This window comes from Pongo pygmaeus, chromosome 12 (assembly GCF_028885625.2).
Source record: "Pongo pygmaeus isolate AG05252 chromosome 12, NHGRI_mPonPyg2-v2.0_pri, whole genome shotgun sequence".
NCBI classification, from domain to species: Eukaryota; Metazoa; Chordata; class Mammalia; order Primates; family Hominidae; genus Pongo; species Pongo pygmaeus.
This window is the reverse complement of record NC_072385.2, coordinates 59,471,120-59,496,496: the sequence shown is the minus strand read 5'-3', so window position 1 is coordinate 59,496,496 and position 25,377 is coordinate 59,471,120. Positions and strand designations below refer to the sequence as shown.

At 53.2% G+C, this 25,377-nt stretch overlaps 1 protein-coding gene across 7 annotated transcripts in view; it reads left to right on the top strand.

Moving 5' to 3' along the window:
* The first annotated feature begins 1,537 nt into the window (after positions 1-1,537).
* The window catches only part of TET3 (tet methylcytosine dioxygenase 3), a 121,247-nt gene continuing 97,407 nt past the window's right edge, over positions 1,538-25,377 (top strand). Inside the window, exons 1-3 of one of the 7 annotated variants that reach the window (XM_063649340.1) lie at positions 1,538-1,652; positions 3,765-4,493; positions 19,512-19,568. In XM_063649340.1, the coding sequence (XP_063505410.1) occupies positions 4,191-4,493; positions 19,512-19,568 (360 nt within the window). In that variant the 5' untranslated portion in view covers positions 1,538-1,652; positions 3,765-4,190. Of the gene's footprint in view, positions 1,653-2,009; positions 2,167-2,237; positions 2,360-2,719; positions 2,938-3,764; positions 4,494-19,093; positions 19,204-19,511; positions 19,569-25,377 lie in introns of those variants that run through there. The other 6 variants (XM_063649339.1, XM_063649338.1, XM_054473700.2 and 3 more) reach the window with 6 other exon arrangements.

The window sequence follows — 25,377 nt, the reverse complement described above, 5'->3', positions numbered from 1 at the left end:
CTCTGGAATCATCTGAGCAGCTGGAGAAGGTTTCATGGAACTGGCACTTATGACTTGCAGGATGAGTGGGAATTTGGCAGGTACAAGGGGTAGCTGAGAAGGGGTGGGGTGGGAAGGGTTTTCCCCAGGCAGAAGGAATGAGCAACAGGACTGCCGAAGTGTAAGGTTCCAGAGGCCGGGAAGATATGACAGGCAGCTCTCTAGCCTGGCTGGGTTCCCTCCAACCTCTCTGGCGGCCCCTTCTCAGCTCCTGTCCCTCATGGGCTGGTATTCCCTGGGGCTCTGTCCTGGCAGCCTTTTTCCTCTCACTCTCCATATCCACCCCGAATGAGCTCCTCCACACCTGAGGCCTCTCTGTCTGCTCACTGATGGGGCCCAAATCTCAAGCCCAGGCCTCACCCCCTCAGTTGCACACTCACTTTCACACGAATGTCTCCATCCCCAGGCATCCTTCCTTCTGCATTTTGTCACAGTGAATGGCACCAGCATTCACCCAGTTACCTAAATGAGAGGGCTTTATGAAATGACCCTCTCATAGATTGCTGGCGAAGGGTAAATGACACAGTAACTTGCTGGTGCCATTTACCCAGACAGAATACAACAGGATGGCTGCTGGGCTCCTCTGAAAGTCCACAACTTACTAGCTGAGTGATCTTGGGCAAGTTATTTAATCTGTTTTCTTATCCATAAAATGGGTTTGATGATAGTACCTACCTCACAAGGTTGTCATATGGATTAAACAATATTAGTTGTTGTCATTCACTGAGCTGTATATTAAGTCCTTTACTTGGATTCCCTTGAAGATGGAGTGCCTAGTCCAAGGTCACACTGTTACCAAGTGGCAGATTCAGGTTTGGAAGCCAGAGTTCTCTGGCTCCTGAGCCATCTTCTTCACCTCACTGTCACACTTTCTGAAAACTGTATACCAAACAGGCAAATGCCTATGGTACAATGTTAAGTTAAAAGAGGATGGAAAATTGTATAATCAGTGTGAATACATCCACAAATAGGAAAGGCTACAAGGAAATATAGCAAATGGTTAAATATGGTTGTAATTTGGTGATTTTTCCCCTCTAGTATCTGGAGTTTCCACGTTTTCTTTATACACATTTTTTATTAATAAAGTTGCTTATTAAAAATATATTACATTAAAAATAATTACGAGTCTACAACCTGTTCCCCTGTTTGAAAATTACACTCTCTTGGTTTTTCGTCTCGGTTCTAGTCTTACTATCCTGAACAGAAACTCTTCAGTCCTCCCAAAGGCCATGGTAGGAAGTGGATATTGCAGCCGTGTTCACCCCCACCCACTCCCTCGCTGACAACCTGGACCCTGGAGTAGGCTGTCAAAATCAGAGGGAAGTTCCAGACAGAACCCGGGCTGCTTTACCGCCTAGGGCTTTCTGGACAGCGCTACTTCAGATCAGTTACTTTTTTTTCTTTCTTTCTAAATAGCCGGCCGAATGCTCTTTTTCCAGTTCTGGCTGAGTTGTTAGCTGCAGCCGGCGGCGACGCCTGCCAGGTACCTGGCTCCGTGAGCACCGCCCAAACTGGTCAGGCCAGTCCGTCCTGTGGCTGTTTCTGCCAGGACTCGCCCGAGTGTGTATGTGCGCGTGTGTGTCAGAGACCCACCCTGCTCCCCTGCAACCCAGGTAGGTGGAAGGCAGTTGCAGGCACTAGCCTGGCAGTCAGGCCAGATGGGTGGGGCTGAATTAATCTAACCTGGAATTTCAACTTGGCCTGCACAACAGGTGAGGGAAAAAAGCAGCAGAGAGAACGGGCAGTTTGGCAACTTGGAAATATTCCTGAGCCCTGCCCCTTACCCCCTGCCTGGAACACAGCCCAGGGTGACTCTTCAAAGTGTCTGCGCCGGGTTTTAGGGCTTAGTCGCCCCACGGCCCCATCGAGGCTGTCCGAGCCCCTCCTGAACGCTGTCCTCCTCAGTTACCCTCCGCGACGCGCCCGTTCCCCCTCCTCTGGGAGGCAGGGCGGGGGTATCGGATTAGTCTTTGTTTTCGACGCGAAAGAGCCGAGCGCGGCGCGGGGGAGGCTGGCGATGGCAGGGCCTTGGGGTCCACCTGGACAGGGCATTCGGCGGTGACCCCTGCGAGGGTGCCCTTAGCCTCTGCCCCCGAGCAACCCCTTCTTGCCGGCCAGGCTGACTCGGTACGCAAACGCGCGATGTCCCCCATTGTCCTGCCTCGGAATGAGCCAGCGGCAGCTGGGACAGGGGGGTCAGTCGGGCCTGGCGCTCAGGCCTCCCGGGGGCGCCGGGGCCGTCCCGGACCGATCTGGCCCGCAGGGAGTGGCAGGAAGTGGGGACACCGAGCGCGGCTCGGCCAAGGGCCTAGGCTGGAAGGTCCGCGTGCCCCACCCCGCCTCGCCGGCCCCGGCTGCATCCACGCCGGAGGGCGAGGGTGGCCAGCCCGAAGGGGGCGGCCGCGTCCCGGGAGGGCCGACCGCGTGGGTGGGAGCCACTGCAGGTGCAGAGAAGCGGCTGCCGGGCCGGAGCCGGCCCCAAGCCGCTCGCAGGCCGCCCGCCCGACCCCTCCCCTCCGCGGGAACCACCCCCCTCTCGTCCGGTCCGGGGCCCGGCCGGGCCGGCGGGGCTCGGCGGGGCCGCACGTGTGCGCCCTCCCGGGCGGGGGAGTCCCCGGGCGAGCACGTGCCGCGGTGCGCGGGGGGCGGGGAGTCCCGCGGACGCCTTCATTGCTGCTGCTGCTGCCGCCGCGGCCGCCGCTGCCTCTTCCTTCCTCCTGCGCCGTCCCCTCCTCGGCCCGGGCGGGGGGCTCCGCGCGCCGAGCTCGGTCGGGCCGGGCGCTCCGGGAGGCGGGCGCCCCAGGCGGCGGCGGCGGCGGCCGCGACGGTGGTGGCGGCGGCGGCGCGGGCCGGGAAACTTTGCCCCTTTGTGCGCTCCGCCCCGGAGGCGGCGGGCAGGTCGGTGCAGTCGGTGCCTTTCCGGCTCCGGAGTGGGGGAGGGGCGGCGGGAGGCGCGGGGGGCCCGGCCCGGCCCGGGGGAGGGGGAGGGGACGGCCCGGAGCCGGCGGGGGGCCGCTCCTCCGGTGCGGGGGGCCGGACTGGGGTGCTGCGGGGCGCTGTGCGGCTGAGCCGGGCGGGGTGGCGGGGCGGGGGCGGGGGCTGCGAAGCCGCCGGAGCCGAGTGGCGGAGGCCCCAGAACAAAGGAGCCCGAGCGGCGGCGCGCGCGCGGCCCGGCCCGCGGCTCGAGCGCGCCCCCCTCCCCGCGCCCCTCGGCGGCGCGGGCCGCCCTCACCAGTCGGGCTGGCGGGCTGCGCTCCGGCGGCGGGCGCGGCGAGCGCGGGCTGCCCCGGGCGCGCCCCCACCTCCAGGCCGCTTCCGTGCCGGGGGCGCCGGGGCAGTCCCACCGAGCGAGGCTCTCAGCAAACTTTATTTTGAAAGCTCAGCTCCCTGAGGGAGGGCCGGGCGGCCTCCAGCCAGGGCGTGTGGGGGAATTTTGGTGAAACTCTCACCAGCCCGTGGGGGTGGGGAAGAGGGCAACTTTCTTAGAAATCTCACCTTGATCACCGCCTTGAATCCAGGGCCCCCAGCAGCCCTCAGGCCCGAGGCCCCCTCCCTCAGACAGGGAGCGGGTGCTGGGTGCGTCCTGCCTGAGGTTCTGGGCAGGACCTCATTTGAGCAAGCCCCATCTCTTCCCCCATTTTCTCTTCCCAGAAGCAGGAAGAAGTGACACGTGAAAGTTGTCCCTGAGCCCCGAGTGATGCGCTTCCCCTTTCTGTCTTTTTCAGGCAGCACTGCCTTCTCCAGCGTCCAGACCCTGGAGGAAAAATACCAGGAGAAACTGCTCACTCAGCTCTGCCCCCACCACACCCCTACCTGCTCAACTCATGCCTGGGTCCAGGGTGGGTGAGGGTGAAGAACCCACCGGGCCAAGATGATCCCTTTTCAGAGGGCTGCTGCTGGTGTCCTCCCCCAGATCCTGGGCCCCAGCAGGTGGGAGAGTGGCCCCCTACGGAGCCCGATCAGACTGCTGCAGAGGAGGTGAAGAGGGGTTGAGAAGAGGCATCCATCCACAAGACTGAAGCCACTTGCCTTCACCCTTGTAGACTCTTGACTGTTCTAGGCGAGAAGGACCTGTTGGTGGCCTTTGGAGGTGGCAGGAAACTGGACTGTGGTTCTGCCCCAGCACCTATGCCCCCACCTCTGGCAGCATTATGAGCCAGTTTCAGGTGCCCCTGGCCGTCCAGCCGGACCTGCCAGGCCTTTATGACTTCCCTCAGGGCCAGGTGATGGTAGGGGGCTTCCCGGGGCCTGGGCTCTCCATGGCTGGGAGTGAGTCCCAATTCCGAGGGGGTGGAGATGGTCGAAAGAAACGGAAACGGTGTGGTACGTGTGAGCCCTGCCGGCGGCTGGAAAACTGTGGCGCTTGCACTAGCTGTACCAACCGCCGCACGCACCAGATCTGCAAACTGCGAAAATGTGAGGTGCTGAAGAAAAAAGTAGGGCTTCTCAAGGAGGTAAGCCGGCCCTTCCTGGGCTACCCTGTTCCTTCCTCGAGGGCACGGTGATCACGGGGGTCTTGTTCAAGCAAGGCTCGTCCAGTTGAGTCCATTCTCTCATTTCTGATCCTCTTGGTCCAGCTCTTAAGTAGGAGTGTAACTGACATGTTTGGACTCCGTTGCAGGGCTGACAATTTGTATGAGAGTAACTGGGTAGAAGGGGGATCTGAGCTAGCACCCTCATCTCTGATGTTTGCATTTGATGCGGGACTGTGATGTCTACCTTTACCTCTAGAAGTTTCTTGTCCTGCTGCTTGAAGCCTCAGATGTTGTATTTCAATCTCATGCTAATGCTTGGATGACTTGGGCAGTGAGGGTGTAAGATAAGGGATGGAGGCTGATGGATTTGGAGACAAAGTTTTGGATTGACAGGGTGGTTTTATGATGCCCTCATGGAGTGGGATGTTTCTTTCATCGTTTTTCTCAGATGGCCAGAGAGCCGGTTGAAACCGTTTGGGAACCTAGTGACAAACTGATGTTTTGGGTTCCCCTATCTTAGTTCTTCTTGCAGTCAAAAACTTTATTTCTGTGTTCTCAGGACCTGGCACAATTCCTTGGCAGGTGGTAGGCACTCAGATTCTAATTGCATGAATGGATGACATGCTTTCGAGACACTGTGAACCCCAGGGAGGTGTACTCCCTTTATCTGGAGTAGTAGGGTGGAGGAGGGAAGGAGATTTGGGATGAGAGCAGGCAGGGTGGGAAGGAAAGGGAGAAACCATGACCTTGCATTGGCCGTCTTTCCCTCCCATTATAGTGGCGGACTGCCGGCTTGAGGTTGGTGACAGCCGCGACAGCAGAGAGTTGGCAGAAGTAGGGCCGAGCGAAGTTGAGCAGCTTAGGAGGAGCGGTGTAGCCGCTGAGGTCGCTTCAGGCAGTGGAACTGGCGCTGGACAGAGACGGAGGCCTGCGCTGTCTTCGAGCTCCCCCTGGCTCTGCCATTCATTTGTCCAAGGGCCCAGACAACTCGGGCCCCCTCTCTGGGCCTGTCTTTTCCTTGGGGGAAGTGGAGGAGTTGTACTTGATGGCTTTCAAAGCCTCTTCCAGCTGGGCTGGGAGCTGCTTGCTTCTGAGGACTCGGGTCCCTGTGGCTGCGTTGGGCTGGCAGCTCGTGCTCAGGGTTTCCCTGACCGCTGAGTGCAGAGCCGCACAGCGAGCTGGTGGGGCTGGTCCCGTGGCTAGGAAGAAAGATTCAAGTGTTGAGGACAGGGACGTGGGGTTGCTGGACATTTCTGCCCCTTCTCACCTTGTCTTGTCCGTGCCCTGTGGAAGCTGTATGTCCTGACCCAGGGACTGCAGACTGGGGGCCCTGTTTCCCCTGTTTCTGGTTAAAGCAGACATCTCGATCACATATGCAGCCCCCAGCCCCAGCCTGGGAGACTTCTCTGTTGCTGGTGTTGGGGGTAGTTATCGTCCTGCTGGCCCAGTGCCCCATGGGTCGCTACTGAAAGCAGGGTGTTATGAAGCGGGAGAGGCTTTACTTCTGGATGTAAGAGCTGGTGCTTTGGTGTAGGGAGGAGCTGCTGAGTCTACTTTGCAAAGCTTGATTCCTTTGCGCCTTTCCTTCTAGCATTCCTTTTCTTCCCCAGCCCCCATTATCTTACTCGGTTCCTCCCATAATTAAACGGGAGGGATGAGGATGCTGAGCTTCTTGGGCTAGATGTTTTTGGAAGCAGTGGCCCTTGTGAACTAAGTTGAAGTGCTGCTTTTGGCAACAACAGAACATACCTGAGTGAAAGGGTCTGGGAGTGAGGCCAGGGCCTTGTCATCCTGTGTGTAAGCTGTCGGCCCAGGCTGCCGGGTGGTCTTGGTTAAGATATCATGGATCTGGGGTGGCTGAGGCTTAGAGACAACCCTGCTGAGAGATGTCTGCATCCCTGTTGACCTTGCCATGGCCAACGGCCTCTCTAAACCCCAGGGTCAGGTAAGGTGAGGCTGGACAGCCTTGGGTGTCCGAGGACAGAGGGTCTACATGCTGATCTGTGGATCAGTGGAGTTCTCTGTTTCTAGAGAAACAAAAGGGGACAGTGGAATGAGTTTTTTCATAAAGCTAACTTTCTGTGACTCAAAGAGCAGTACTTTTTTTCTAAGGATAGGTCCTTTCTACTTCTCGATGTTTAAAATACACTTTCTTAAAATGTGCTTTATGAAGTGAAGCTGTGATAGAAATTAGACCTTTTTTTTTTTTTTTTTCCTAAGTCTTTGCTTGGTAAAATACAAAATGGTAACCAGTGCCTCTCTCTGAAAAAAAAAAAAAAAATTTGTTTTTTTTTTTTTTTTGGTCCACGAAGGCTGAATGCCGGAGAGTCACTGTCTAGGGTATACCACATTTAACGGGCATATCTGTGGCATAATTAATTGAAAAGCTGAGATGTTCCTGAGAGACTGCCAGAGTGGATGAGACCCCAAGACCAGCCCAGTATTTAGCAGATGCTGGGGACTGCTGGGACCATAACCATTAGATCTTAGCAGCCGTGTGGTAGAGGGAACATGTCCCGGGATTGGGGAGGTCGTTTTGGCTGTGACTGTTCAGGTGGGGCGGGACACAGTATCCTAGGAGCCTCTCGGACATCAGACCATCTACCTGCATTCCTGCTGCATGGCGCTTCCTCTGCTCTAGAGGTGAGAGTGCTGTGCTCCTCTGGGCACTCTTCCTTACTTCCCTTCTGTCTCCATCTCTCGTAGCTGACTTTGGGGCTTCCTTTGAATTGTCTGCCTGCAGTTACTTTATATCATCCTGTAAGGAGGAGATTATCTTGGGTTTTCCATCTTCTTTCCCTGCTCCTCACTCTTTTTCTCTGGGCTTTGTGGGTGGGGAGAAGGGTGCAGGGGAATCCCCCAGAAAAGAAGTTCAGCATTTTAGGACTAGAGACAGGTCCCCCAGGGATGGGCCTTCCTGCCCTAGGGGGAGGTGACTACTTCTCTGGGTCCTAATGTGAGGCTGGGGCAGGTTGGTAGTAGCTGTGGTCTTCCTTCCTAGTTCCAGGAAGACTTTAGAGGAGGCTGTTTGATTTCATATTCTTTTTACCTGAGTGGTGGCTTGGTAGTAGAATGAAGATGACTGATTAGAAAAGTATGGTTTGGTGAGTAAGGAAGCACAGTAGATAGGGCTGAGAACCCAGAGTAAGTGCTGTGCCCTTGCTCTCTTGGGCAACCAGTGCTCCATCCCTTCTGTGTCCATTTTCTCAATTGTAAGATGGGAGTAACCCTTCTTTGTAGGGTTGTCATGAGGATTAAATGAGATAAAATATGCATAATGTCTGGCACATAGTAGGTAATCAATGCATGATGACAAAACATTCCTAAACATCTAGAAAATGATGAGTCTTTATGCAAAAACAACTGTGCATTAGTCTTCGAGCTGTAAAGATGCAATACAAGGGCTAGGTATGGTGGCTTACTCCTGTAATCCCAGAGCTTTGGGAGGCTGAGGCAGGATGATCACTTGAGACTAGGCTGGGCAACGTAGCAAGACCCCATTGCTAAAAAAAAAAAAAAAAAAAATTAGCCAGGCATGGTGGCATGTGCCTGTAGTCCTAGCTCCTGGAAAGACTGAGGTGGGAGAATCGCCTGAGCCCACAGTGGGCAATATTTGAGCCACTGCACTCCAGCCTGCATACGACTCCAGATGCAATACAAATTAAGCGTTTATCTCAAGGCATTCACCTCACTTGCTCATAGAAGAACTGTGGGGCAGAACTGTAGAGCCAGGCAGAGGGAGGGAGGAGTTTGCCAGCCTCTGTGCTGGGGGAGGAGGCTAGACACCAAGGAGTCACTGTGGTCCTAGGCCTGACTGAAAAGTTGACCATGGATGAGGGAAGTAAATAACTATTAGAGTAGGAGAATGACCCTTAAAAAAAAATGCATAGAAAAATGTATGCATAAGTTTGGAAGCATGACTGAGAATATTATGGGTGAAAATGAGAGAAACGGAAAGATATATGTGATGAGAATACTTTCTAGCCCTCAGCCAAGTGGATTTACAGCTTGAAACAGATCTCTGCCAGATTTGAGTCAAGATACCTTGGAATTGGGAATCTTTCAACAATATCAGAACACCTGATGAATCCTTGCCCATCCTGCTGGTAGTTCTATCTTCCTGAAGATGGAGGCTGTGGAGAGGAATGTGTGCAGGCTGGTCTCAGCATCAAAGGGAGAATTGACTACAGAAGTGGAAGTGATGAGAATCTTTAGAGAAAGGGACCGCATCTGAGCATTTGTCAAGCCTGAAAGGTTGGACAGGGAGGAGTGTTTGTATTTTTAGTAGAGATGGGGTTTCACCATGTTGGCCAGGCTGGTGTTGAACTCCTGACCTCAGGTGATCCACCCACCTTGGCCTCCCAAAGTGCTGGGATTACAGGCATGAGTCACCACGCCCGGCCCTTGTTGTTTTTTTCAATAGAGACAGGGTCTCGCTATTTTGCCCAAGCTGGTCTTGAACTCCTGGTGAATTACAGTTTTTATGGGTAGTCTTTAGAATATCGTCTTTCAAATGCAAGCAGTTTTTAACTCCACAGCCACAGATTCTAAATGAAAATTAGCTGGAGGGATAGAATTGCTTGTTAAAAAGCAAACTCTGGCCGGGCACGGTGGCTCACGCCTGTAATCCCGGCACTTTGGGAGACCAAGGCAGACAGATCACCTGAGGTCAGGAATTTGAGACCAGCCTGACCTACATGGAGAAACCCCGTCTCTACTAAAAATACAAAATTAGGCAGGCATGGTGGTGGGTGCCTGTAATCCCAGCTCCTGAGGATTAGACAGATGAGAAGTCCAGTTTTTGACTTAAAGTCATCTTAGAGGGAGGGCACTGATATGACTGCCCTGTTCAGTCTGTCAACCATGTAGATCAGGGGTTCCACATTGGGATCACCTGGGAAACGTAGCAAAACATGGTGCCTGGGCCCCACTCCCAAGGGATTCTGATTTAATTGATCCAGGGTGGACCAAACTGGTCTGGGGCTCTCAGGTGTACCTAATATGTAGTTAGCATGGAAACCCTCTGATGCAGATGAGAGACTGTGAGGTGATGGGCACCTACCTGGACTCTTCTATGGCAAATTGCTCACCTGAGTCCTGAGACACCTGCATGTTCCACAGCCTCACTTCCACCTTGCTGCTCAGTGGACCAGCAGCATTGGCATCACCTGCAAGTTTGACAGAACTGCAGAATGTCCAGCCCTACCCCAGACCTGCTGAATTGAAATCTGCACTTTAACCAGATCCCCAGGTGATTTGTATGTCCATGAAAGTTTGAGGAGCTGTCTACAGCATTTCTATGACCAGAAGGGCATGGGACATGGAGTGAGTGGGGTGGAGGGCGGGGGCAGTGACAAATAAGCTGTGATGAACAGGCAAAGAATTCCAAGTGCCAGCAAGGGTAAAGAGGATAACCCAACCCATTTCCTGACCCTCTAAGCCGGGGAGACAAGGACCTCTTGAGATTTACTGCATGTTTCTGCTTGTTCTTCTGGCATTTGTTTCCTTGTAGTTTAGTGAGTTATCAGTAAAACCTATCAATAAAACTGATCTACAAAGTTATCAGAGAACTCGTGTATTTGTTCTGACAACAGTCAGGAAAGGGCTCTCAGAAGATGTTTACTGCTCAGCAGCCTGATTCAGGAGATTGGAGCTCCATGACCCAGTAGTAGATGGTGGTGGTTGTGCAGAGGAAGGGGTGTGTCCATAGAATCTTAGGTCTCATGGAACAATCTGGAAGCTTATGGAGCAGAATCGATGTGTGCCCTTTTCACAAGATGAGGTAGTAGGCGAGTCAGATCTGTGGGTGTGGTGGGTAGGTGGGTGGCAGTGATGATGCAGTTATTACGTTCAATGATAGAACAAGGGGCTAAGGAGGTTGGGGCAGTCAGGTACAGTGAGTCCCAGTAAGACTCAATGGGATTTAATCAGGGCAAATGCAAAAGCCTGTACTTGTTTTAAAAAAGAAATGTATGAACTCTGGCTTCCTAGCAGGTAGAAATAACTGAAACTCTAAAAAAGAATGTTGACAGTCTGTCTGGAAATCTGTCAGAGTGGTCACATGCAGGACAGTTGAAGGAAGCAGGGCTGTTCAGCTGCTGATGAGCAGAGGAACACAGGCTCAGGCAAAGCTTGTATGAAGAAGAGGTCAGTTCCCTCACTGGAGGGAGTACGCAGGAGTTTTATTAGTGGGTGAAAGTTATTAGACAGACTGAACCCACATTAGAAAAAAGAATTGTCTAGCATTTAGGACTATTCCAGCACTGAGGAACTAGCCCTGAGAGGTCCTGTGTGACCAGTGCCTGCATGAGTCTGGGTGCTGCCTAGCAGGGAAGTTATGAGGATGTCCTCTGGATTGCGGGAAGGTTGGGAGGGAGATTCACATTTGGTGGTCTCTTGCTAAGATTATGTGAAATATATTATCAGGTCTATTTTTTTTTCTTTCTTTTTTTTTTTTTTTTTTTTTTTGATACGGAGTCTCGCTCTGTCCCCCGGGCTGGAGTGCACTGGTGTGATCTCAGCTCACTCAACCTCCGCCTCCCAGGTTCGAGCAATTCTCCTGCCTCACTCTCCCAGGTAGCTGAGATTACAGGCACGTGTCACCATGCCTGGCTTATTTTGTATTTTTAGTAGAGACAGGGTTTCACCATGTTGGCCAGGCTGGTCTCGAACTCCTGACCTCAGGTGATCCACTCGCCTTGGCCTCCCAAAGCACTGGGATTACAGGCATGAGCCACTGCGCCCGGCCTATCAGGTCTATTTTCATGTTTGTTTTTTTTTGTCTGTTGTTTTGATGGAGTCTTGCTCTGTTGCCCAGGCTGGAATACAGTGGCGTGATCTCAGCTCACTGCAACCTCTGCCTCATGGTTCAAGTGATTCTCCTGCCTCAGCCTCCCAAGTAGCTGGGACTGCAGGCATACACCACCACGTCTGGCTAATTTTTGTATTTTTAGTAGAGACGGAGTTTTACCATGTTGGCCAGTCTGATCTTGAACTCCTGACCTCAGGTGATCCGCCCATCTTGGCCTCCCAAAGTGCTGAGATTATAGGCGTGAGCCACTGCTCCCAGCCTATTTTCATGTTTTTTAGACAACTACATGCAAGAGAGGCATCTATCTTAGACTGCAGCATTTTGGTCAACTTTTAGACTTAATCTTAGACCTAGACCTAATCTCAGACCTCAGTTGGGGTAAGGTCTGTGAACTGTTTTTGAAAATTTCAGCCAAATGTTATGTGAATGTGCAGGAGTGTGTTTTCTCAGGGGAGAGGGTCCGTGGTTTTTAGCAGATTGTCAAGAGTATTCAGGACCTCCCCAGATTTAAGCAGCGTGCCCTACCTGAGCCATCTGATATAGTTGCCATCGGCCACAGGTAGCTATTTAAATTTAAATTAGTTAAGATTAAATTCAGTGACTCAGTCATACTAGTCGACTTTCAAATGCTTATTAGCCATATGTGGCTAGTGGCTTGTGGCTCATGTATTGGACAGTGCAAACAGCATTTCTGCCATCACAGGAGGTTCTGTAGGACAGTGTTGGGAGCCAGCCTTAGAGTGACCCTGTGTGGTCCCTGAACCCTCACCAACGGCTCTTTTTAGGTTGGGGAAATAGCTGTCTGAATTAGCAGCTCTCAGGGTTTGAGATCCCAGCCCCCACCCCCAAGGTAAGTGGTGAGATCTCTGGACAGTACTTTCCCGGATTCTAACCCACTGCACAGTCCACTGCTTCTCCTTCAAGGCACAGCCATGCTTTACTTGTCTGCTATGGGAGAGCACAGGGACAGGAGTGAGGTGGTATGCGCCACCCAGAGGCTGTCTGTGGGTCCCTAGTGGGGAAAATGACTCCTCCCCACCTACAGTCTTGGTCAGCAGCCCCACTGAGCTGTGTTCATGTTGACTTCCAGCTCCAAACTTATCTCCTTGGTCCTGCCAGAGCTGTCCTCTCTGTTGTGGGTTTTCTTGTTCTGGAAAAGGCAGTGTGGTGACTGGGCGGGCCGGAAGACCAGGTCCAGGGTCTCAGGAGTTGTCACTAATTTCCCACTCCATTCCCCTTCACTTCTTTACAGCTCCTTTTTGGAATGAGGGGATGATGCTCAGGAAGAGAGGAGGTATTGGAAAGGAAAGAGACCCCTTCATCTTCCTTTTGAGCCCTGTTCAACCTGGCTGGCTATTTCTGGGAAAGCCCTTTAGAGTTGCTGTGGACCTCTGCCTATGTCTGTGCAGGGCATAGGCACTGCACAGACAGTTGCCACACCCAGGGTGGACAAATCCCTTGGTGGCCTTGTCTCCTGTCATTTGCATAGGAAATCTGATAACCTAAGATTTTTTTTTTTTTAATTTTGAGACAGAGTCTTGCTCTGTCCCCCAAGTTGGAGTGCAATGGCATGATCTTGGCTCACTGCTACCTCCAATCCTGGATTTGAGCGATTCTCGTGCCTTAGCCTCCTGAGTAGCTGGGATTACAGGCATGCACCACCACACCTGAATAATTTTTGTATTTTTAGTAGAAACAGGGTTTCACCATGTTGGCCAGGCTGGTCTTGAACTCCTGGACCTCAGGTGATCTGCCTGCCTCAGCCTCCCAAAGTGCTGGGATTACAGGCGTGAGCCACCATGACCGGCTTGATAACCTAAGTTTTTATTAACCACTGAGGGAGGGATCGAAAAGAAGGCCGGCAGCCCATTGTGGGATAACTGGTTGGCCTTCAGGTGGCCACAGGTATGGGGGTTTGTTGCCTGCTTGCTTCAGGTAGCACCAGCATGCAGCTGGGGCACTGTTGATGGCTATTCCTGCACTGCTGGCTGTGACTGGTACGAATTCTAGCTCTGTTGTGTCCTACCTCTACCACACCTAATGAGGGTGTTAGTGGACAAAATAAGGCATCTCTGACTGCGGCTAGAGCAGCAATTCCAGATTCTCAGAATAGATGGGGAGTTGCATTGGATGGAATTATTTGGTGGTATTGGCCAGACTGTGGGTCCCCCATGCCTCCTGCCCCTCCTAATTACTGCTGGGTGGGGGAAGTCTCAGGAAAGGAGTACAGAGATGCTGGGTCAAAAAGAAGTAACAAAATATTAGACTAGAGTCTGCTCCACTGCTGAGTTTTTCTTGTGGGGAGGACATGGGTGGCTCTTTCCTGTCTTATTTTTTGATTGATTGATCTGCCGTTTAAGGTAAGCTCTGTGTGCCCCAGTTCCCTTAATGATGCTGGGAATGATCCTGAAGCCCTAGAAGAGAGAGGGACGGCAGACTCTTACTGTGACGGTTGGGTCCCGCCTGTACTATGTTCATGCTACAGGATGGGGTGAGGTGCAGTGAGGGGAGAGGGGGTTGTGAGGGCCAGTGGGAGAAGAGCTGGTGCCAGGAGGACAAGGAGAGAGAGACACCTTCCTGGTGTATCCTGGGTCCCAGGATCTACAAGGTCCCTTGTACTGGAGGTGGCCAGCCCCTCTCTGGTGCTGCTTCAGTTTCCCGAGGCAGGACATCATCTGCTTTGACCTGTAGACAGGCAGGTGGCCCTCCTGGCCCCATTCAGCAAACCTCGCCTGGGACTAGCTGTTTGCTGGGTGCCATACTGAGTCTGAGCGGTGGGTAAAGGGAGGCACATTAACTCTGTGTGTCCTTAATGATCTTGTTGTCTGGGGAGGGAGACAAGCATGGAAACAAATAACTACAGTACATTCTGATAGGGCTAAAAGGGAGGGATGCCTTGAGGGCAGAGACTGGCCTTAGTCACCTTTGGGCCCATAGAGCCCAGCCAGGAAGGGAAGGAACATGTCTTGAGAGTGTAGTGACATGTGAAAGATGAGGAGGAGAAGGACTTCCAGGAGGGGGAAGCACCTCCCTGATCTTGCAGTGTGTAGAGATGCTACTTGATGCTGGCGGCAGGGGTGTGGAAGGATGAGGACAGATTGCTGGGTACCGCGTGAGAATCCTAGAGGTGGAAGGTTAGACGCTTTGTGTTAACTCCTCTTGGAAGTCTTCTGCTGGGGCTGTCCCTGGGTTTCTAGCTCAGCATTCGTGCCCCACCTTCTCAACAGCATCATACAGTCCGTTGTTATTTGCTTAGGTCCTTGGAACATTTGGTGGTTCAAGGCTGTTGAATTTGGGGCGAGGAGACCCTGACAAGGTTCACAGACTACAAGACCTTTTCACAAGCATCTCAAAGGGCATGTAGGGTATAGGCAGAGTGTCACCTGCTACCTATCAGCCTGGGAGGCCCTGGATGCATGCCGTTTGCTGGTAGGAAGCACGAAGATGGAGTTGTTGGCTGGCTCCGACTTGTTTCCCTCCAGTGTTGCTGGGTGCCTTGGTTCAGTCTGGTTCTGCCGCATCTCCAAGGAGAGAAGCATCTTTTCTTCTTCTGTTGCTGCTGCTGCTGCTCCTCCTCCTCAGCCTCCTCCTCCCTGTGATTGTCGTTGACACAGACTTCCGCTGCCAAAGCTAATTGTGAGGCCTGATCAGTGAATGAAGGCAAAGGCAGTTCCCATGACAACCGCAAAGAGTTTCAAATATAGGGGATGATGTGTGTGTGATGGGCGGCAATTACTTGGGTGGAAATTGATGCGTGGACACCGGGGACTTCAAACATAGGCTCTGAAGGTGGAGGGGGTGTTGGGTTTTTTTTTGGCAGGATCCTTTGTGTGATGAAGAGAAAAGGAGGTCACAGACTTCCCTCATAGTCAATTCCAAGTGCCTTCAGTGTGTGGAACGTAGGCATAGCCCTGCAGGGGCTTTGGAGAGGCACAACTCCAGTCATTCTGGTTGGGAATGCAGGACACACAGAGAGACAGATAACAGTAGCAGGGGTCAGATGAGAAATGTTAGAAGCGCTGTTGGTTGGCAGAAGACTGGTATAATCAGAGAAGGCTTCCTGGAGGAAGCAGGGCTTAAACAGAGCTTTGAAGTAAAGCCCTGTGAAGAGTGACCTCATTCAGGACACAGCCATGGTGAGGGAGGATGAGAAGCCTGTCTCCCTCTACCCTCTACCAGCTCTAGAAGAGGTAGGTGGATATGAAAATCATAGAGCAACACAGAGCAGCCTTGGCTGTGCTGCTGCAAGTGATGAGGTGGCAAGAACCCTGTGCATTCATTTTCTGGCTGTGTGACCTTAAGGCAAGATACTTAGCCTCTCTGTATCCCAATTCTTCGTCTGTAAAATGGGCACAAATATTCCTGTCTCATTGGTTTGTTTAGAGAGTTAAGAAAGATACAGTATATCATGCTCTATGGGGCCTGACATGGGGTTGGTGCTTGGTTGATTTCTTGTAAATTCCCCCAAGAATGTGTCTGGTTGTGTCTGTGTTCCTTCGTCTTTGAATATCTGTGTGGAATCTGACCTGTGGGTATCCATGTTCCTGAGGTTCTCAGTGTTAGGGCATTTTGTGTGTCCTGAAAGTGAGTAAATCCATTCATCTCTCCAGTGGGGAGGGCTGTGGCTCCATTCCTCCTGCTGGGAGCACAGTAGGGTCTGGGGGTTGTGATGGAAGGTGGGGAGGGGAGGGACACTTGGCCCCCATGCAGAGGGGTTCCAAGTACCTGTGAGTGATCACTGTGAAATGCAAAATTTAGAAAAGGGGGCAGATAGAGATGGGAGGAGGATCAAGAAGGGAGTGGAGAGCATACCGGCTGGAGGCAGAGTGGCCCTGGCATGCACCTCTGTGACTCCCTTGAGCCCCGCATTCCACGAGTCTCAGAAGAGGGAATGAGGCCAGGGTGAGATGGAGATGGGAGCAGATGGACTGCCTAGGGGACTATGGGCTCCTCCTCTGGGCTACTTCTCTGGTGTAGCCGAGGGCTGCTGGAAGGCAGGGTGGGGACCTGTGTTTGGGGTAGGGCTGAATTACCACCAGGAGATGAGTGGAGCCAGGAGTTGGGATGGGAACTTTGCTCTGTGGCTCCTTCAGGCTGCTGAGGAAGATAGGTGCTGGTTGAGCAAGTCTGGGAGTACATCACAGTTCAGTTCTGGCAGGTCCTGCCCTCCCAGGACAGCGGGTGTCTCTCAGATCCTTGAGGATCTGAGGCTCAGGGAGAAGGCTGACCAGAAGAGGGGCCTCCACATCTCAGTGCCCAGCCCCCTGCCTCTCCACCCTCCTTGTGTAGAAACTTGGCTCAGCACATTCCAGCTCTGTGCAGAGCCTAGGAAAGTAGGGAAGACAGGGCCCCCGCCCACGCGGGAGGACTGCCGTGTAAATAAATAACTGCACTTCATTGTGACTGGTGCCCTGGAAGAGGCAGTACACTGCTCTGTCAGGACCCGGGAGGAGCAGATGATGCTCATGGGAGCTTGGTGATCTGAGAAACTGGCAGGGGGAGGCAATGTTTAAACTAAGTCTTGTACCACGTTAGCTTGCCAGGTCGGGGGAGGTGGAGAGGGATCCAGGCAGAAGGAGCAGCACCGGGAAGTCTCTGAGGCATGAAAACATTACTAGATCCATAGCTTAAAGGGAAGTGATTGGGTTCAAGTGACCTCGGTCTTCTTTGTATCTCCCTGGGGTTGGCAGAGACAGACAGAACTTAGAGAATTGGAAAGAGAAGGACCTAGATTTGAATTCCAGCCCATCACTCACCAGCTGTGTTGACAGGCAAGTAAGTTAACATCACGAAGTCCTTCCGTTGCCCTGTTAGAGATGAGGTTGTATGTGGAGTAAGTCAAATGAGATGATGCTACAACGTGGTTGGCACAGGGCCTGGCATGTAGCAGGGGCTTGATAAACTGTGGCAGCCGCTGCAGCAACCGTACTAGTTGTTACTGTCCAAGCATTGTTTGTCTCTCCTATCCAGCAGCAGACTGTACGGGGGGGTAGGTGTGAGGGCAGGGGTTTTGGGGACCAGGATAAAGGAGGGACTCCACTTGGCCTGGTCATTGTCAAAGTTGAGGGGCACAGAAACCCATTGTTCCACCTGAGCCGTGCTTAGGACACTGTTCCTTGTCATGCTTTGCCACCTGCCTCCCTCCCTGCCCTGGGAGGAGCCCAGGACGGCTGCCCTGTGTTCCCACGGGGAGGCCGGTGTGGGCCCTGATGCCTCCTGGAGTCTCCTCACTGGAGGCCGGCTTTGCTGTCTTTCCAAAGGCAGCTCATCCTGTTCTGAGTACCCCCTTTGGGCCCCCGGGGAGGGGACAGCAATTAGGCATCTGTGGTGTAGTGGGTAGGAGAGCGAATCACTGGGTCAGGGGCTCTCAAATATCCTAACTAATCCTGTGAGTCAATTCTCCCTGGCCTCAGCTTATTCATCTGTGAGAATGAGAAGGAGCACCCAGTGAGCTCTTCCAGAAATTGATTCACCTGCAGTGAATCCTCACAACTGGATGAGGTAGCTGCTATTTGTAGTTCAGTTTTATAAGATGAGCAAAGAGAGGCTACGAGAGGTAAGTTACAACCAGTTAGGTAGTGATGGAGCCTGGAGTTTGTGGGTACCAAAGTGTGTGGAAGTCACTTCCTGGGAGGTAGAAGCTCTGGGGTGCTCAGCTACAGGGAGGGATTGGGGTAGGGAACGATTGGGGTAGGGAACGATGTGCCCCGGGTAGCCCAGGAAGTAAATCTAGGAGTGGATTGCAGGGTCTGCCTCTCCCCTCTCTGTTCTTTCTCATCCTGCCCTCCTTTCAGTCTTCTGATGCGGCTTTCAAAGGCTGAGTCTGGAAACTGGAAGGCCAGAGCTCTTGGGGTCTGAGCTACCTCCCCTCCTCTGCCTTTCCAGGAGATGGGAAACCCTGAGGTCTGGGGACCCTTGGGGTCTTGGGGGTTACCTCCTGTAGCCTCTCTAAGAGTGGAGAACCCATTGTGGGGTGTTGGTGGGGAGGCTGTCTTGGATGGGTATGTTCTGGCGGGGCTGGGGGGTGATCCTAGAGTGAGGTGTGGGTGTTTGTGTGTGTGGAGGGGGGCAGGGTTGACACAGGAGGTGTGGGCTCCGAGGAGCCTGTTTTCTGAGGTGGGCGCTGGAGCAGGGAGGAGCAGAGAGCTGCATAGCTGTTAAGAGTATATGGTCTTCAGAGCCGACAGACCTGGCTCCGAGTCCCGGCTCTGCTGTTTCCTAGCTGCATCACCTTGGGTAAGTTGTTTCACTTATTTTATCACCTCATTTGCAGAATGGAGTAAAGGTTCGTGCTGCCTGGGCTTTTTCTTCTTTTTTGAGGATGAAGGGGCTGTTGCACCTCATGCCCTTGTGACAGGGCCCAGTGCCGTCCTAGCTGCTGCCAGGATGATGCTGGGGTTAGAGAGTGGCGAAGCGGGAATCCCCCCCACCCCACCCCCCCCGCCCCCCCCGTGTCTGCTCCGCTCCGCTCCGCTCCACCCGGAGGCGCAGTCTGTCATCTTTGATCCTGGAGGCGCAGAGGACGCCTTCTGGGTATTACCTTCGGGGTCTCCGCGGGAGGAGGCCGGGGGTGCCCTGGGATGCCCCAGCCTGCCGGGGAGCGGCACGGCGAGCCTGGGAAGCAGCCAGCGCGGCTCAGCAGCACCCTCGGCGGCGCCCCCGCCTCCCGGCTGAGCAGGTCCGCCAGGCGGGGGCAGGGCCGGCCGCGGGGATTGGCTGGCGAGCGCGCCGCCCCCTCGCACACCAGCCCCGCGGCGGGGAGGGGAGCGCAGCCGGCAGCTGGCCGCCGCCTCCTCTGCAGTGCCTCCCTCCGTGCGCTCCCTCCGGCGGGGATAATGGGAGGCCCGCCGGCCGATGCACCAGAGGAGGCCGGCCGAGGTAGAGCGCGCGGGGCCGGGGATGGCCGGGCGGACGCGGGCCGGGGGTCGCCGTCCTCTCCGATCTCGGGGGGATTCTCAGAGGAGAAATGAAAACAAAAACACACTGGAAGGCGGAGGAGCCTGTCTGCCGTGATCCGGGCGGCAGCTGGAGGCAGGAAGATGGTCCCTGATAGCCTTTCTTTCCCAGGCTGTATCCCCTCCCGTTCGCCTTCTTCCCCTCCGGCCGGGCTGGGGGCTGTAGCAGGAGGACTTTGCTGCCTTCCTGGTACCCGCCTGGCTCACACGTCCCTCTGGCTTCTTTTGCAGGTGGAAATAAAGGCTGGTGAAGGAGCCGGGCCGTGGGGACAAGGAGCGGCTGTCAAGGTACCTTGTGTGTGTGCGTGCGTGTGTGTGCGTGTGTGTGGTGGTGGTGAAGTGTTTGACCGGATTGGATAAAAATAAAGGGTCTCCTCTGGTGATCCCTTAATCTCCCGCTGTGTGTGTAGCAGCAGCTGAGGGGGAGGGGCGGCGGGGGTGTGGGCGGCCAATGAATTCTCAGGCCTGTGTGGGTTTTGTTTGGATTCTTTTTGCTTTCTCAGCTGGATGGTTTTGGGTGCAGTTGGGGTTTGGTTTGTTGAACTGTTTTTTTTTTTTAAGACATGCAACCCACTCCCCACCCCTGCCTCTGGAAATCTCTCGAGAATGTCCCTGGCACTGTTGGTTTGCATCCAATCTGCAGAAATCCCGGGGGGGACGGTGTGCGGGGGGGTGGGGGGGCGTAAGAGGGAGGGAGAATTGCGCTCCTGAGTCTGAAGCTGATAGGATGTCATTAGTCATGCTGCTGTCACCATGGAGATGGCTGGAGAGGAGAGGAGGTGGTGGGGGTGAGGATATTTTGGGTAGGGTGGGGGCTGATGCAACATCATGACTGGGAATCCGGCGGGCGTCTGCTGTTACTCTGTGTGACTTGGTGTCTAGGGGACTGGGAAGAGAGTGTTCCCAGGTGCGTGGGAAGCAGAGAAGGGGGCACTGAGCTTCTCCTTGTGGTTGTCTGGGGTGGAGGGGAGCTGGGGTATTTGGGGCAGGGGAGAGGAGAGTCCAGTAGAGTATCAGCCATTACTAGGAAACCACAGATATTCCTCCCACGTTGGCATGGACTCGATCAGTAGGTTTCCTTGAGCTTGTCCCCCTTTTGAGAGCTAAGGAGCCACTGTGAGTTTGGGATTACTCAGCAGTATCCTCTGCTGGCCCAGGGCGGAGAAAACAGATTGGGAGGTGGCTCTGTGTGGCTGCCTCTCAAGTCCAAGAGCAGAGAGGCTGGAAGGGAGCATGGGGCAGGTGGGCAGGGTCAGGGCTCATGGGACTCTTCCTAGCGGAGAGGAAGCGCATTCCTGCCCCTGCCTCAGCCCACCTGCCCCCTCAGCCGCTGGAGTCTTCAGGGAGCTGGGGATCTTGGTTGCTTGGGTAGCAGGTGGGTGAGCTGCGAGTGTCCCCAGATGCCCTTAGATTCCTCCCTGGAAATTCTCTTCCCGCCCCCTGGGAAAGCTGTGGGAAGCTCCATGGAGGTGCTGGAAGTGGCATCCTGCCACCTCACTGACTGGATAGGGATGCTGGTAGGGAGGGGCTCTGCTTCCCACGTGGGGGATAGGGACTTCTAGGCGAGGCTGCAGGGTGTATCAGGAGGCCTGGATAGTTCCCTGGCTTAGTCCCAAGGAACTTGAGGCAAGTAAGTGCTTGGGGAAGGGTGTGAATTTTGCTTCTGGAGCAGCTCCTGGGAAGGAGAAGAGCCGGGGGGCATCGGCTCCCCCGTCTAGCGAGTATGCTTTAGTGAGACTGGGAGTAGTGGATGATCACCTGGGATGAGGCAGTGGGAGGCCGGGAGGTGACAGAGGGCAGTTGATACGGGCGATACTGTGGGTGGGGAGGAGAGAGCTGAGCTCACCTCAAGTTGGCTCTCACTACACACTCTTTTCTACACCCTTCTCCGGAGCAGAACCGCCAGGTTCCACCTCTGCTTCCTCCCCTCGCCTCCCGCTGCTGGCTGGAGGAGTTGTAATCACCTCATGTGCTGTTGGAGGGGTGTGGGCACAGAGATCGTAGAGTAGACCTGCTCTGTCTCCCAGCCTGGGGAAAGCAGGCCAACGGGATGAGGACAGATGGACTCAGGGAGGGGGCAGGCCCCTCTCTTCTCTGTATCTCCAGCCTTGTCAGCCTAGAGCTTCCCTCTCTGCTGGGAGAAAGGACGGGCTGGCAGGTTTGTTTACTCCCGAAAGCACCCCCTTCCGCTGTAGTGATGGCTGTCCCTGGCAGACCCGCTTCTCTTCAGCTCTTTCCAAGTGTGTTCTCCGTGTCTCCCTGCCTGCTGGCCCCAGATGGAGGCTGGTTTTCCGCAGTCCTGCTGGAAGCTCCCAGCCTAATACCCCAGCCTTAGTGTTGTGGACGTGTGGCAGGGGCTACTTGAAAATCCAGAGGAAGCCTTCCTAACAAGTCTTCCTCCTTCCACCTTCTCAGAGTAGGGCCTGAGCTGGCTGAGTTTTTAAACTCTGAGGTTGTATCTATGCTTGTTTATTGTTCAGTTGTCTGAGAATCATATGCAGCTCAGGCACTGCCAGCAAACACTCAGGTCTGAGTCTTCTGTCCCTGGTGGCACCTCCACACATAGAGTTTCCTTGGGTGGCCAGTTGGCTGCAGTGTCCCACATACCCAGGGTGAGGCAGTTTTGCCAGAGGCCCTCCCATTTTCAGGTCGTGGTGTAAGAAGGATATGTCTGATGTGTGAGCTCATCTTGGTCTGGTATGAGATCAGACCAAGACTCTGGGACACAGGACAAAGTGGGTGTCACGAGATGGGTGCTGGCTGAGGAAGCCCCATGGGAGAATGGTATCTAGTAGCCAGTGGGAATAGACACATATACGGTGTGCTAAGTCTTGCCAGGGTTTCAAGAATACCTATGATGTATGTATGAGTCCACATGGTGCCTAGCATAGGCACAGAGTTGAGCTTGATAAACGCAAGTTGACATTTTATTGTTTGGTGCATTACATGTCTACCCGTGATATCTCAAGGAACATGCTATAGCAGACACTGTTGCTACCACCTCCTCGTTGGCAGCCTGGAGAGGAGTGAGTGCCCAGTGCAGAGAACACCGGGCCGCCCTGCTTTCAAGGCTCCCACACGGCTCCCACACTCTGCCCCATGGGAACCCTTGACTGGCTGAGGATGTCTGGAAACTATTTTGGGATTGTGCCCAGGATCTCTGCCTTCTGTCTCTCCTTTTGACCACTGCAAAAAAAAAATGCCCTGTTCTCAAGGACCTGTGATCTTCGACTTTCTATACACTCTGGGTCCTTCCCACTAGTTGTTTCTTGCCTGCCCTTCCTACTTCCAGCCACTTCTCTCTCGGGTATGTTTATAAGCAGCAGCCAGCTTGGGAAGATATGGAAGCAGGTGAGCATGTCAAGCTAGAGAAGTAAAGGAACTAAGCAAGAGATTTTCAGAGTTGAGTTTGAGGATGGAGAGAAAGAGGGGGCTTTCCCCATCCATGATAAGAACTGGAGTTAGAGTCCCAGAGCTCAGCTCCATCTCCTTGGTGACCTTCACCCTTTTTGAATGTCATGGGAGAGGGAGAGAGCCTTGCAAGATATACACATGAGTGAGCTGAAGGGAGAGCCCTCCTGTCCACAGTGGTGCAGGGGCCCTGGAGCTGCCCTCAGGGACCACCGTGGGGACAATTACAGCCCTTTTGCTGGGCCTGGTGAGGAGGGGCCTGGGCACTGGGCTCCCTCCAGCTGCAGATGGAGATTTCTGCTAGAAATGGGCTTTGTGGTCTTGCCAAGTCCCCTCCCATACCCCGGAGGCTGCAGCAAATGGTTTGGCTGGATGGGGGTGGGGGCAGGGAGTATGGGAGGGGCTATGATTTGGCTCAGCTTTTGGGTCTCACAATCCTCTTAAGTCCTCTTTCCTACCCTTGACCTCTTGGGCTTTCGGCCTCATTTCCTCTCACACCCGGGCATCTGGCAGTTAGCTGAGGACTCCCCCTTGTTCTCAGCATCTCTGCAGCTTCGGAGAAGGAGCTAGATTAGGAAGCCTTTAGGCAAATAGAAGGCAGGGAAAACTTGGAGGGTTAAAATCTGTAGATTATTGTATTCTCTAGGACTATTACCCCCATCTCTATTTATTTTCTCCCCTTTTCTTCTTCTCTTTGTCTTTCAGCATCCACCAAGCATTTATCATGTTCTAGGTACAGCATTAGGTCCTGAAAAATAAGAGAAATCATTATTATTTGGTTCTCCCAAAACCATTGGAAGTAAGAGACATTGACTAAACTATTACCTGAAATTATAACTCTTGGGTGGGAAAGCCAGCACTGGAAGCTTTTGTGTTTTGTATATTGAATGTGTTTGACTTCAGCGTTGTGTTTGGGGCTGTGAACTTGCACATGGCAGACAGAATCCTCACCCCAGATGCACCCAGCACTTTATATTTGCTTTCTCTCTGGCTCAGAGAACCTCAAGGGACTTCGAAGGAAGACTCAACATGCCAAGTTTGTTTTCAATAAGTCATTGTTTCCGGGATCTAGCAATGACAGAGGAGGGCAGTGGGGTCAGAAATGGACTAGCTGAGAAGGGAGCTTAGTTTTGAAAGGTACATGTTGGCATTAGATGTTTCGGATTTGAGATTCTGAAAGCTGGATGGAAATACTGTGCCTGAGCAATCTACCATGAACCTGAAATTGCCTTAGACTCATTTTGAGTGTGGGTCCCGCAGCCCTTACTGCTTCAGGGGGCTTCAGTGAGACCCACTGACTGAGAGGGGGAGGGTGAGAAGTGCAGTTGTTAGTTTCCTTCCACTCTGTTTTCTACTCTACTCCTACTCTTGGGTTCTGTCATTAGCCATGGGGAGGTCACTTACTGTCTTTGGACTTCAGCTTTCTGGGTAAAGTGAGGGGGTTGCCTTCCAAAGTTAAGTTTTTCTCAGACTAAATCTGGGGAAGGACCAGTTTTTTGTTTTTTTTGTTTTTTTTTTTTTGTGTTCCCAAAAGATTGCAAAACTAAAACATGGTCCCACTTACTTTGTACAGCAAGTTTGCAGCTGCTGCACGTGTGGCTCAGCACCATCCAAAGTGGTCTGTGAGCCATTCAGTGAGGCGAGCCAAGTGATCATGCCCTTGGATGTCATGGTAGCTTTAAATTGCTATAAAGGTTCCTAAAGGCTTCCTCTTGGTTCCTGTATTTATGTTGTGGTGGATTGGTGTTAAGCAGTTTATGGGCCATATCCTGAATAGCACTGCTTTTGAACTTTTATCTGGGACAGCATAGGGTCTCTGTTTTGATGCCTCCCCACCCCTTCTGGACATGACTTTTCCACTCTTTTATACCCTCCATCTTGGGGACAAAGCCTCCGCTTGAAAGAGTAGAGATCTTTTTGTCCCAGAAGTTCTCTGAGTGCCCCAAAAGATTTACTTGCATCTCAGCTTCTGTAGATAAGGATGCCTCCTGCCTGCTCTTTCACTTCTGCAAGTCTGGGAGTCTGATGGAGGCCCATCAGAGCCCTTGGAGCCCCTGGACTGTGTGTGTGTGAATTGCATGCCTTGGAGGAAGAGAACAGTTGGGGAGGAGGCCAAGTCTCCTGTAGATGCTGGTGTGGACTTGGACCCTGCAAGAGACTAAAGCTCCATTGCCACAGGCAGGGCACCTTGAATTTTGAGCTTATTCCATGCGGTGGCTCTTAATAACCTAGAGGTATACCCTTTTTCCCCTGGGGGTTGATTGCAAGTTCTACCCTGATTTCTATAAACACAGACATTTTAATATTTCTGACAGTATGAGCTTGACCATCTTCCCCCTACTTTCTCTTGCTGAGGATCTGTGGCTTTTTTGAGATGCTAAAGAGTAGACAAAAAGTAAAAATGACTAACTTTCTTCTATTCTGGCTGCCTTAGCTAGAGGAGAGTAGGAAGGGAGGGGTAGGGGGGAGGTAACAGTATCTTGCCACAGAAATATTCCTTAAGAGGCAAACATTCCAAGGATAGGAAGATTAGGGTCTAAAGAAATCCTGGTTACCTCCGAGGCCTGGAACTCTTACGCCCTTGGTGCTTAAGTAATTGGATTTCTCAACCCCGCCTCCAGGCATTTTTTCCCCCATGTAATCCTAACCTCATGGGCTTTGCAGAGGAAACAAAGGCATTGAAAGG